Genomic DNA, 14,110 nt, shown 5'->3' on the forward strand with positions numbered 1-14,110 from the left:
TTTAGGGCTGTTGTACATAGGGTTGCTATGAGTCGCAAACGACTCGATGGCACGTAACAACAACAGCTGATAGTGCTAGCAGATATGTGGTAAATATTTCTTTAATAGGTAAATAAATGGAGGGCAGAGTTTATCCATCTCTCGTGCATCAGAGTCACCTGTGGAGCTTGTTAAACTCCCTATCTGAGACCCAGACCCTGGGTCTCCAAGTCTCGGATGGTGCCTAAGAGCTGGCATTCTAGCAAGTTCCCAGGTGACGTGGACATTGCTGGACAGGACCACACACAAAAAGAACTGTTGCAGACTACGTCTGAGGGCTGGCTCTGGAGAGCATCACTGAAGTTGTGTGGCAACAGGGTGAGATGTCTCAGAGAGAACACTGGACTTGAAATGTGAGGGACAAGGTCTGAGTTCCGGTTCTGCTCCTTGTGTGCAGTGGTCCTTTGAGGAACCTTTTGTCTAACGTCTGTGTGTCTGATTTCTTTATGGGACCGAGAGGTGTCCAACCCACCTTAGGGCTGCTCTACTTATTTGTTCTGAGGATGAAATGACAAAACATACGTGGAGATGATCGGAAAATGCAAATTATCTCAATTATTGTAAGGAAAGAACTTAACCAAGCTTATTAACATTTATGAGTTGGAACTCTGGGGGCCTAGTAGTAAGAAGCTGTGCTGCTGTCTCAAAGGCACGTGGGTCAAATCCACTATTTACTTACTGACTCTGAAAACTCACTGGAAGGTCAGTTCTGAGTTGGTTCTGATTCGACAACACACGTCAACAACATAAAAGAATAAGGGAGCTCTGGTGACTTATTGTTGTTATGTGCCATCGAGTCGCCTGCAACTCTTAGCAACTCTATGTACAACTGACCTAAACCATGCTCTATCCTGTGCCAATCTTATTGTCTCTGACATGCCTATATCCCTTTACTCCAGTGACTGAATCAATCCATCTCATCGAGGGTCTTCCTCTCCTGAGCTGTCCATCCACCCTCCCAAGCATGACGTCCCTCTCCAAGGACTGGTCCCTCCTTACAACATGTCCAAAGTATGTCAGACAAAGCTTCAGAATCCCTGCCTCCAAGGAGCAGCCTGGTTTCACCCTCTCAAGGATGAACTTGTTTGTTCTTCTAGCAATCCATGGTACATTCAATACTCTTCTCCAACACCACAGCTCAAAGGCATCAGTTCTCCTTCTATCTTCCCTAGTCATTGTCTAACTCTCTGATGCATAGCAAGTAACGGTAAAGACCATGGCCTGTATCAGGTGCACCTTAGTCTCCAGACTGACACTGTTGCTCTTCAGTTCTTTGGAGAGGTCTCTGACAGCAGATTTTCCCAATACAATTAATCTTTTAATTTCCTGGCTGCTGGTACTAAGAGTGTTGATTTTAGAGCCAAGCAAACTGAAGCTGTCAACAATCTCAATCTCTTCACCATCTATCATAATGCTACCAATTGGCCCAGTGGTAAGAATTTTTGTTTTCTTGATGTTGAGCTTCAATCCATATTGAAGGCTGCAGTCCTTGACCCTCAGCAGCAAGTGCTACAGGTCCTCCTCATTTTCAGCTAGCAGGGTTGTGTCATCTGCATAATGCAGATTGTTGATAAATCTTTCTCCAATCCTGATGCCACATTTCTCCTCATAGAGCCCAGCCTCCCAGATAATCTGTTCCGCATATAGATTGAAAAGGTATGGAGATAGTTTATATCCCTGGCACACACCCTTCCCAATTTTGAACCATGCAGTGTTTCCTTGCTCTACTCTGACAGCTGCCTCCTGTTCCAAGTATAGGTTTCACATAAGTATGAACAAATGTTCTGGGATTCCTATTCCTCTCAGAGTCAGCCACAGTTTACTCATTGCTAAAGAGTTGCACTACTGACCCAAAGGCAAGTGGTTCAAATCCACCAGTTGCTCTGTAAGAGAAATATATGCAGTCTCCTTTTGTGTGATTATATCCTCTGAAAACCCACTAAAGGGTCAACTAGGAATCATTTTTGACTCGACGGCAATGAAGAACAGCAGCATCAATAAAAGAATGGCAAAGATGATAGGAAAGTAAGGGCAAAGACAATTGAAATAACTTGATTGGATATCTAGGTAGGGTGTAACCAAGTATTGAATTATTTATGTTCACTGAAGGGTGGATTCCAGAGGTTCAAGTGTGTATGTATGTGTGTGCACATGTGTATGCGTGGACATACCATGGACATCTGTGTGTGGTGTAACTGATTGGATTCTTGCCATTTCAGCCACATCCTCTTTTGGGCCAGTGTGTACCCTCTTCCGCTCCATCCCCTGCAATGTTTAAACTTAAATAATTGATTCCCATCTTTTCCCTTTGACAGGGGATGCTCTGACTTACCACAACGGATGGAAGTTTACAACTTTCGATAGAGACAATGATATTGCTCTCAGCAACTGTGCCTTAACACATCATGGTGGCTGGTGGTATAAGAATTGCCACCTGGCCAACCCCAATGGCAGATATGGCGAGACCAAGCACAGTGAGGTAGGTGGCAAGGGAATATCTCTTTTGTCCCATGTTCTGCACACAGCCAGCTGCCAAAGAGACACCTTTCAGATTACTGTGCCTGCTCTTCCTTCTGATCTGGGCAGCGGAGCTTCTCCTTCAGGTTCCATGGCCCTGTGGTCATGGCCTTCTTTGTCCATCGGTCACGACCCTTCTGCATCCCCACCATTGTTCCACATTGGTTGAGTGGCAGAGCTCAGGCTGTCCACTGCTGTATGAAGGCAGATGAAGTGGGTCACCATCGCCTCACTTTACCCATTCACATATGGACACTTCATAACCCTTTCTAGCTGTTCTAATTTCCCCAGAGCTGTTTTCTCAAGCCTTTCATTACAGGCACACCAAAATCCTTTCTGCCTCAGATCACTGCCACACTTGGGTCCAGATCACCTAATGTCTACGCAGAAAACAAAACAAAACAAAACAAAACAAATAAACAACCCTCACCCAAAACAACCATAACCAAAACCAAGCTAGTTTCCCTGGAGTCAGCCCCAGGTCCTGGCAACCTTCTGTGGGTCAGAGCGGAACAGGTTTTTCATAGTAATTTCCAGGACTTTCTTCCAAGGTGTCTCTGGGTGAGCAGTTGAATGTGTGGTTGACACCACTCTTCCATTGAGTTCTCTGTTTGGGGAGTGGACACCCCAGAGCTAGGAGTCCATAGGCCCTCTACTTCCTTCTCTTGCTCTGCAACTTTTTTCCTCAGCAGTTTTTTCAACTTCTATGACCTGTGTTGAGAGGTGGTGCTATGAGTTACATGTCGTGCTATTAATGGAAAGGTGAGCATTTCACATTTATCAGTTGCTGCTTCACTGAAAGATGGATGGTCTCCTCCTGTAAAGGTTTGCCACTTTGGAAGCCTGTGGAGGACTCTGTGAGCTGAGCTGCCATGGATGGAAGGGCAGTGGGTTTTTTAGGGAGATTGACTAGCATACCTCATCTGAACTTCCTGCCAGGTACTGGGAATCTCCTGCCTGCTCCCTTGCAGTTTCCTTCACATCCTTAATCTTCCCTTTTCCATGAGGCTCCAGAGACCCCATACTGAGTGTCTAATTTTCCATTCTGGCTCCCAGGAAGCCACCTTCCCATAGAACGCACACGAATCACCATTACTGTAAACATAAGCACATCTAAAGTACAGTCTCATATTGATTAGTTTGGCCCTGGCCAGGCTGCCAGGGTACCCAATCTTTACTTGATTTTTCCAAAGAGAAGAAATTTTCCCCCAGGGAAGCCGAGGAGGGCCTGCCATGAATCACGGTGGCAGCGTGTGGGCTGGCGCAGGGAAGCCTGTGAGCGGAGATCAAATATTTGAAATGAGCAGCCAGCACGCCCTAAACTTTCCCGATATTTGCTAATAAAAGACATTCATCTGGTTAATGTGCTTTCTACAGTCTGTGAGGCATTTAGCTTCTTGTTTATTATTTACCTCACAAATTAAAATACATAAAATTGGTCACTTGGGCTCTTTATTGGCCAGGTTGCAAGGTTATTAAGTGAATTAAATATTATTGCACTCACCAGTCAAAAGACATAAAATGAAATTTAGTTTGCAGCAGGCTATTTGTTATCCCCAGAGCTAAGATCTAAACAATATAAATTGAAAATTATTTTACACAATTGGCCAATTAATATGTTTATTTTTGCCTTTCATTTGTATATATACTTGGGGGGGGAGAGATGGAAGCAAAGATAATTTGATTACTGCTGGCCAGGTTCACCCACGTTCTCTTTGCCTCCCCTCTGGTCTCCCCATTTCCTAGGCTCATACCTTCATCCCACTAAGGAGCATGGAGGCCAGTTGTCTTCCAAATCATTTGTTTGTCTAGCTCCAGATACCCAGCAGAGGGCGCATTTTCATGCCCTTTATTAGACACTCCCCTCCCCCTCCTTTTATCTTATTTATTTCTCCCTCCCCCTATTCCAGTCCACTTTGTTATGCATCTCTTATTCTGGACCACTGTCATGCAAACAATGCCCAATCATACATTCCTTCTAAACAATTCCCTCCCTAATCTGTTCCAATGCAGTGTTCATTATTTTCCCCCTTTTCTTAATTTCCCCCTAACCCTTAATGTCAGTTCTGTTTTATAACAGTGGCATTGTGCAGTATTTGTCCTTTTGTGACTGAGATATTGTACTCAGCATACTGTCCCATTTTGTATAATAGTTTATGGGTTCCTTGTTTTTCAATGCTGCATATTATTCCATTGTATACCACAGCTTCTCTATCTACTCATTTGTTGATGGGCACTTGGGTTGTTTCCCTTTCTTTGTTATTGTGAACAATGCCACAATAAACATAGGTGAGCATATATGTGTTTGAATGGCAGTTCTGGTTTCTTTAGGGTATATTCCCTGTAGTGGAATTTCTGGATCAAATGGTATTTTTATTTCCAACTTTTTGAAATAGTGTCATACTGCCTTCCATAGTGGTTGCACCATTTTACACTCCCATGAACAGTGAATAAGGGTTCCAGTTTATCCACAGCCTTACCAGCATTTGTTGTTTGCTGCTCTGTTGAACTTTGCTATTGTTTCTGGGGTGAGATGATCTCTCATAGTTGTTTTGATTTGCATCTCTTAGAGCTAGAGATTTTGAACATTTCATGTGTTTGTTCACCATCTGAATATCTTCTTTGGTGAAGTATCTGTTCATATCCTGTACTCATTTTGCAATTGGGTTGTTTATCTTGTTGAGGTGCTGGAGTATTCTATAAATTCTAGATATAAGTCCCTTATCAGACATATCATTACCAAATATTATTTCCCAGCCTGTGGCTTTCCTTTTTTCACCCTGGAGGAGTTTTTTGATGTGTATAGGGATTTGATTCTTAGAAGGTCCCGTTTATCTATTGTATTCTCTCCTGGTTGTAGGTTTTTCAAGATGCTTGGAAGACTGTTCATGTTGTGGATTAGGGCTTCTAGAGTTCTTCCAAGCTTTTTTCTGATGAAGTTGATTGTCCTTGGTTTTACTCCTAGGTTCTTGATCCACATTGAGTTGGTTTTTGTGTATGGTGTGAGGTGTGGGTCTTACTTGAATTTTCTACAGATAGTTTTCCAATTTTGTCAACACCATTTGTTAAAGAAGTTGTTTCCCAACTTAACTGATTTCATCCTCTTGTCAAAAACCATTTGACCATAGATAGAGGAGCCGATTTCTGAGTTCTTCATTCTATTCTGTTAAACTATGTGTCTGTCATTATGCTGGTACCAGTCTGTCTTGACCACTGCGACTGTGTAGTAGGATTTGAGATCAGAGAGTGATGCTCTCTACCTTGTTTCTCTTTTTTGGAGTGCTTTGCTTATATGGGATCTCTTTCCATTCCAGATGAAATTGGAGATTGCCTTTTCTATCTCATTGAAGAATAGAATTGGTATTTGTATTGGGATTACATTGAACTTGTAGGTTGCTTTTGGTAGAATTGTCATTTTCACAATATTGAGTCTTCCTATCCAAGAACATATATGTTCTTCTATTTCTCCAGGTCTCTTTTTGTTTATTGTAGTAATGTTTTGTAATTTTCTTTGAATAGCTCCCTTGTGTTTCTAGTTAGATTTACTCCTAAGTATTTAATCTTGTGATTAGCTATTTTGATGAGTATTGATTTTTCTTAGCTCCAGTTCTGTATTCTCTTTTGTCATTGTAGAGAAATCCAATTGATTTTTGAATGTTGACCTTGTATCTTGTCACTTTGCTTAACTGATGGACTATGGCCAGTAGTTTTCTTGCTGAGTCTTTAGGGTTTTCTAAGTATACTATCATATCATCAGCATATAGAAACAATTTTACCTCCTCTTTGCCAATTTGGATACTTTTTATTTCCTTCTCTTGTCTTATTGCTATCGGTAAGACTTACAATACAATGTTAAATAGGAGAGGTGATAATGGGCATCCTTGCCTGGTTTCTGTTCTCAATGGTTGTCAAAGAGAATGCTTTTAATCTCTTTCCATTGAGAATGATGGTGACTCTTGATTTTGCATATATATTTTTTAGTATATTGAGGAGATTCTGCTCTATTCGATGAACTTTGATAAATGATGATAGTTATAGAAAGGCTTCAGGCCTTTCGTGCTGAATGGCAATCAACAAAAGCAACAACACAATTTCTATTTTATTGAGTGTTTTAATCAGGAAAGGGTGTTTGTCAAAGGCCTTTTCTGCCTCAGTTGATATGGTTCTTGTTCTTTGCTTTATTAATGTGAAGAATTACACTGATTATTTTTCTTATGTTAAACCATCCTTGCATACCTTTATGAATCCAACTTGGTCATGGTGGATTATTTTTCTGATGTACTGATGGATTCTATTGGCCGGAATTTTATTCAGGATTTTTGCATCTATATTCATGAGAGATACTGGTCTATCTATACTTTTCTATTTTGGTGGTGTCCTTACCTGACTTTGGTATCATGGATATGTTTGCTTCACAGAATGAGCCTGGGAAAATTCCATCTTTTTCTGTTTTCTGAAATACCTTATGTAAAATTGGTTCTCTGAATGTTTGATAAAATTCACTTGTAAAACCATCTGGTCCAGGGATATTTTTGTGTGTATTGTGTGTAAGTTGTTTTATTACCTAGTCAATTTCTTCTTTTGTAATGGGTTGTTTCAGGTTTTCTATTTTGGTCTGTGTCAGTTTAGGTAGGTTGTGAGTTTCTAAGTATTTGTCCATTTCCTCTAGGTTTTCATACTTGTTTGAGTATAGTTTTTCCTTAATATTCCATTGTTAACCTTTTAATTTCAGTTAGTTGTGTTGTGACATTGGCTCTTTCATCTCTTATTCAAATTATTTGTGCCTTTTCTTTCTTTTCCTTTGTTAATTTTGCTAGTGATTTGTTGATTTTATTGATCTTTTTGAAGAACCAACTCCTGGTTTTGTTGATTGTTTCAATTGTTTTTCTGTTTTCTATTGCATTTATTTCTGCCCTAATTTTTATAATTTCAGGTTTTTTAGAGAGTATTGGGTTTTCTTGCTGTTCTTTTTCAATTTGTTGGAGATGTTAGAGAGTCAATTATCATTTTATTCTTGCCTTTTGATGTGTTTGCTTATTGCTGTAGATTGACCTCTAATTACTGCTTTGGCTATTTCCCAGAGGTTTTGGTATGTTGTGTTTCCATTGTCATTTGTTTCAAGAAACTTTCTAATTTCATTTTTTTATTTCTTCTAGTACTCATTCATGTTCAAGCAGAGTATTGTTCAGTTTCCAAATGTATGGGTTTTTTTCTCCTTTATCCTCTTTTTATTAATTCTAATTTTGTAGCATTGTGGTCTGAGAAGATGCTTTGTATTATTTCTATGCTTTTTAATTTATTGATGTTTGTCTTTTGACCTAAAATTTTATCTATTCTGGAGAATGTTGCACGCACATTGGAGAAGAAAGTATACTGCATTTTGTTGGGGTGTATTAGCCTTTATATATCTATGAGATCAAGTTGGTTTATTGTGTGGTTTAATTCTTCACCATCTTTGTTGAGTTTCTTTTTGGTGGTTCTGTCTTTTCTTTAGAGTGGTGTATTGAAGTCTACAATTATTGTGGTTTGTCTATTTCTTTTTTTTTCAGTTCTGTTAATGTTTACTTTGTATATTTTTCAGCTTTATAATTTAGTACATAGGTATTTATTATGGTTATTTCCTCTTGTTCTTTTGACCTTTTAAGCATTAACTAGTGACTTTTCTTGTCCTTTGTGTTGAAATCTATTTTATCAGAGATTAATGTCACTACTCCTGCTTTTTTCTGGCTGCCATTTGCTTGATTTATTTTTTTTCCACCCTTTTAATCTTTCTTTATCTTCACTTTTCAGGTGAGTATGTTGTAAACAGCATATTGATGGGCTTGGATTTTTTAATCCAATCTGCCACTATTTTCCTTTTCAGTGGAGCATCTAAACCACTTATATTTAGTGTAATTATTGAGAGGCAAGGTTTTATTGCTATGATTTTGTTTAGTTCTTTTTGATGTTGTTACTGGTTGCTTTGGTCCATTCTGCTTTCTGTGACATCCCTATAAAAGGGACTTCTCTCAGTTTGTCCTGCAAACCTGGTATTATTTTTACAAACTCCCTTAGGTTCTGCTTTTCTGAGAATATTTTGATTTCTCCTTCACATATGATGGACACTTTTGGTGGGTACAGTATTCTTGGTTAACAGTTGTGGTCTCTGAGTGTTGCATATATTTCATTCCACTGTCTTCTTGCTCATATGGTTTCTGCTGAGAAATTGGAACTTAGTCTTATATGCTCTCCCTTAGAGGTTACTCTTTGTTTCTCCCTTGCTGCTTTCAGAATTCTCTCCTTATCTTTGGTTCTGGTAAATTTGACTATGATATGCCTTGGTATTTTTCTTTTGAGGTCTATTTTATGTGGTGTTTGCTCTTCTTCTTGAATATATATTCTCTCATTCTTCATTATGCCTGTTAAGTTTTCTTCTAGTAATTCTTCCACAAATTTCTTGGTGACTTTACCTGCTTCTACCTGTTCTGGAATTCCAATATACACATATCATTCCTCTTGATGGTGTCTCACATTATTCTTAGGCTTTCTTTCCCCCCCTTCCTTTTTGATTCTGCTTTTTGTTCTAGCAAATCAGTGGTGACAAGTCTATCTTCTATTTCACTGGTTCTGTGTTCCATCTCTTTAGCTCTGTTCAGCTGTTCCTCCAACATGTTGACAGTATCTGAAGCATTGATCCTCATATTCTGGATTGTAGTTTCTTAATTTTCCAGAGCCTCTAAAGCTGCATTTGTTGTAACTTCATTGTCTTAGATTTTTTTTTTAAGTTCCTCTTGGTTTTTGTTTGCAGAGTCCTAGAATTCTTGAAGTTTGTCTTTCACCCATTGAAAATATAAAATAATTTTTCTTTTAAAGTCTGTGTCATAAAGTTACACCAGACTTTCTGGCTTCAGGAAATCCACTGATACTTTTTTGGGGTGACATCTTGTTTTGAGTTTGTGTGGGGTATGAGGTAGTCTGCTTCTTCTGTGTCATTGCTGTGGTAGAGTTTTTTTGTGCTTGAGGTCTTAGCAGGCTCTTCTGCTAGGTTTGGCTCAGGAAATCACTCCTCCAGAGGAGAGCTGGACAGCTATCCTGCCTGAGTTTCTCTCTAATATTTTGACTCAAGGAAGACTTGCTTCAGTTGGGGTAGCAGCCTTCTCTGTCAGGCAGTTGCTGCATCTAAGCAAGTCTAAAAGTCCAGGGCTAAAGGAGCTTAAGCTCTGAGAGGGGGCGAGGAAATAGCTTCACCTGTTATATTGGTATCCCTGGCACAATTCAGAGGGGAGGGCAAAAGGTCATTCTCTAGGCTGTGGGGCCAGGGCATCCAGCTGGCAGGACTAGGTCCTTCAAGCATCCAGGCCAGGGTATCCAGGTGATGGGTAGGGGCATCCAGGTGATGGGTAGGGGCATCCAGGCAGCAGGGCTGAGTCCTCCAGGCAGTGGGTTCAGGGGTCTAGGCGGCAGGCCAGGGGCCTCCACGTGGAGGGGTATGTGGGGGGGGGCTCCAGTTGGTGGGGCTGCAATCTAGTGTTCCTGACAGGAGAGCAGTCCAGGCCACACTAAGATATTTTTAAGACACAGGTGCTTAGCTAGTTGACTGGAAGAAATCTACATGTGGCTTTGGCAACCTCCTCTTCCCCTTTCAGGGTGTCCTGGCGGCCTAATGGGTGGGGAGTTTTGCTGCTACTCCAAAGAAAACATATAATCTCCTCTTACTGAGATTTACAGCCTCTGAGTTCTCCCCCTTCCACTATTTGCCTCTTTTGCTCACCTCTTCATTCTGGTGGTGTAAGTCCACAGGGAGTTGTGTTGCTAAACCTAAGGCTGAGCTTCTGGTGTTTGGAATCCACCAGTAACTCTGAAGGAGAAAGGTGGGCAGTATCTTGCTGTCAACCGGAATGAATGGACAGTGATACCGAGAATCAGGATGAGAAGAGGGTGAAGGCAGGGGGCAAACAGCTCTAAGACTGCCATGCTGAGTCTAAAGTCTCTCTGACCTTTATTTAGAATTGCCAGGAGAAAAGTCACAGGATATTTTTTTAATAATGATGCTATATTTCTTCTCTGCGAACGTTCTTTTGCTTATATCAGGAAGGACAAATTCACGAAGACAAGCTGGGAGGAAGCTGGTGCCACCTGGTTTGTCTGGAGTGCCTATCTCCTGTGATCTGTCTCAGGAGAAACACCACCTTGCTCCTTGTAATCTGTTACAAGAGAAATTCCAGCTTGATTTGTGCCTCCTTCAGTTCCTGATAAACCATTTTGTTTAACATTTGACTCCCACTATCTCCTCCTGTGCAAGTTACAGCCCAGAAACTCAGTGGAGGGTCAGCTATGAGTCAGTTCTTGTAGTAATGTTTTGTAATTTTCTTTGAAATCTGTTCTTATTTGAAGGCAATGAGTTTTGAGTTTAAGCAGAGATGAGCATGAACCATTAATAGAAAGGTTGGCGGTTTAAATCCCCCAAAGCCATCTCAGAAGAGACCTGGTGACCTATTTCTGAAAACAAAATAAAACAAACCAAAGCACAATAACCACAGCGGAAATCCCTATGGTGCAGTCATGCTCACATGGTAACACACATAAAGTCATTGCCAGGAGCTAGAACCCATTTTTCTTTTTTTAGCAGAGAGGAAGTAATTTCACAGGCAAAGAAATATTTCCTGGGACTGTCACCCATCTACCACTTCTCAAATGCCTCTTCTTGATGTTGACTGATAGTTTGTTTTTTGTTGGTTCCCCCCATCCCCTTTTAATTGCAGGGCGTGAACTGGGAGCCATGGAAAGGACATGAGTTCTCCATTCCCTATGTGGAGTTGAAGATCCGCCCTCATGGCTACAGCAAGGAGCCTGCCCTGGGAAGGAAGAAGCGGACAGTAGGAGGAAAGACTAGAACATTTTGATGCCCATCTGAGCAATTGCTGCATGAGGCAAGACCACCCTGGGGTGGGCGGACGGTGGCAACTGGCCAATGGCAGTCTGAGGAATGCTCATAACCTCTAGTTCCAGACCTGTGTGATTTCAAGCCTGTCACAGCTTCACGTAAGAGAGGTCCCTTCCCTGCCACCTGCTTTATTGCCCCTGTGGTATTATCTGTAAAGGAGGCCTGATCATCAACAAGACAGTATTTACAGTGTGCAAAGTCAGGCAGCGCTGGAACCACGAGGTTGCTTTCTCTGTCTCCCAAACCAGAAATATACTTGATTAGGGCAAAAAGGAAGCTCACCCACTACTTCACCAATTAAGACGCTCTAGAAAACAATTTAAAAAAAAATTCAAGTTCTGCTAATACTAATCTCTCCAAAACGAAGTACCAAAGAGAGATTATAATTACCCAGGGGCCAGGGCCGAGATAGCCTGATGCTTGTCACCTTCTGTTGCCACCATTGAGTTTTGAGGAAAAAGATATCTGTCCCCCTCTTCTTTTCAATTGCTGGTGCTTTGAGGAAGAATAAAGTGAAGAAACAGAGGGCCAGATGGATGCACATTTAACTAGAATCTGATTGGCGTTCAGCATACTGGAAACCAGAGCCTTCATTTTACTGCTATTTTTAAGTGTCCCCTTTCCAGGTATTTGCATAATCACTTCCATAGATCTGCACATGTTGTGAATAAATTCTCACTCATTTCAACTTTATATAATCTGCGTCTCTTGGTAATTGGTACTTCCCAAAGACTCTCCTATGGCTCCTTTCCTGCCCATCAAGCCCTCAGCCTCCCTCCCCCCTCCCTCCATTCCTTCTTCCTTCCTGGGCTCTCCACAGGTTTTCTGGAGGCCCCTGGGACCAGGACTCACTGAAGGGAGACCTGGCAAAGTTAGAGCCTTTTTGCTTATTTCTCTATTATTTGGTAGCATTTGCTGTAGCAAAATTCAATGATCATTGAAGTAAGTTAAATCCCTGTTCAAGAAAAAAAGAAAATAATAAACCACTTGATTAAAAAAAAATTTTGCCTTGCGTTATTTTATCCACTTAAGTGCACTTGAATTCTAAATTTAACCAAAGTGCAGTGCGAGTAAAGGTACAAATGTGCATTATAATGGAATTTGGTCAGCTGTGGTCTCTTTCTTGCAGGGCTGCAAATAATAGTATGAGGAATGCAAAAGGGGGAGTGAGGGGGAGGGGAACAAGTGCCCTAAAAGTGGCAGGCCACATCCAGGACTGCCCTACAAGTTTACGCTGCCTCAGCTTTCCCATACATTTTTAGCCTTTGGATAAATGCCATATGATATTTGCGAACCATTTTTTGCCAATGTTACAGGTTCTCAGCAGTGATTCCATGGTGGAATTCTCACTTTTCATTCTGGAGACCTGGGTTTGATTCCAAGTCAATGAACGTCAGGTGTAGCACCCACTAGATTGTCGACGGAAAACAGCCATCTGCTGTGAGGTTGATTAGATTTCAGCAGAGCATCCAGTTAAGACAGACCATGAAGAGAGTCCTGGTCATCTTTTAAAGAAAATCAGCCAATGAAGACTGTGGATCTCATGTTTGATCTGCAGTAGATCATGGAGCTGGTACAGGACTGGGCAGTCTGTGTTTCTTTTGTGCATGAGATTACCAACTCAACATCAGCTAACAACACACATTCTCCTGTTCTCTGACCTCCCTTCCTCCCGTATTTTCCACCGCTGGTTAAGCAAAGGACTTGTGGGAAATGAGTTATTCCTTACATTCTTTTGCCTGTAGGACTAGAGCTACCCTGAAGGAGGGAGGTGGACACAGCCCTTGCCAACCCTTGAAGAGTTCTCCAGCAGAGTGTATAACATGAGTGTATAACATTCATTCGTTGTTGTGGAACTGGAACCCACCCAGAAGTGACCCTCCAGCAGGTTTCTGAGGCTACAAATTGAACAGAAAGAGATGGGCCATCTTTCTCCCCAGAAACCACTGGTGGATTAAAACTACTGGCAGGTGCAACCTTTGGGCTTTGCCCTGTGGACTAGGGCATTGGGGAAGCACATTCATAGAGTGTTTGTCTGAGGAAACTATTCCAGCCCCAGACCTACACCTGATCTCACTTTAATGTGACCAGAGCTGGCAGCTCCTGCCCTGGTAGGTGGATATGTAGACCTGTTTTTTAGAGAGGGCTGGACAATCTTCTTGGAACCAGGCCATCAGGCCTTTGCAATTTAACAGGGGTGGTTCTTATCCTTAGGAGAAAGAAAAGTAAGCACAATCTGTCACGGACAGGCACATGGCAGGCACTGGGGGAGGAAGAGAAGAGAGAAAGAGCACAAGAATTTGATCAAATTCCTGAGGCACTGTTTATTGTGTGCAAGACACCGGCAACTGAGCAATGAACGACAAGAGAGGATCACAGGAGGTAAACTTGTTACTGTGGAGTCAGAGCCCACATTTAGCTGACCCTCCAGGAAGTAAATTGCAAGGGAGGAGTCTGAGCATCTTTCTATAGAAAACAGCTGGTGAATTTAAATCGCTTCACTTTGGGCTGGTTGTATAACTCCTTACCCTCTAGGCCACTAGTGTATCATCGAGTTGGAACCAACTCACAGCTGACTCTCCAGCAGGTTTTCAGAGGCAGTTAATCACACAAGAGGAGCTTGCCCAGCCT

General features: G+C 41.5%; 1 protein-coding gene across 1 annotated transcript in view; it reads left to right on the forward strand.

The window, feature by feature from the left end:
• TNN (tenascin N) overlaps nucleotides 1-11,438 on the forward strand; it is a 99,261-nt gene extending 87,823 nt beyond the window's left edge. Inside the window, exons 17-18 of the mRNA XM_006887709.1 lie at nucleotides 2,355-2,518; nucleotides 11,298-11,438. Of these exons, the coding sequence (XP_006887771.1) occupies nucleotides 2,355-2,518; nucleotides 11,298-11,438 (305 nt within the window). The remainder of the gene's footprint in view (nucleotides 1-2,354; nucleotides 2,519-11,297) is intronic.
• Nucleotides 11,439-14,110: the final 2,672 nt, after the last annotated feature.

Source organism: Elephantulus edwardii, unplaced genomic scaffold (assembly GCF_000299155.1).
Source record: "Elephantulus edwardii isolate Elephantulus edwardi_28Jun2011 unplaced genomic scaffold, EleEdw1.0 scaffold00061, whole genome shotgun sequence".
Lineage (NCBI taxonomy): Eukaryota > Metazoa > Chordata > Mammalia > Macroscelidea > Macroscelididae > Elephantulus > Elephantulus edwardii.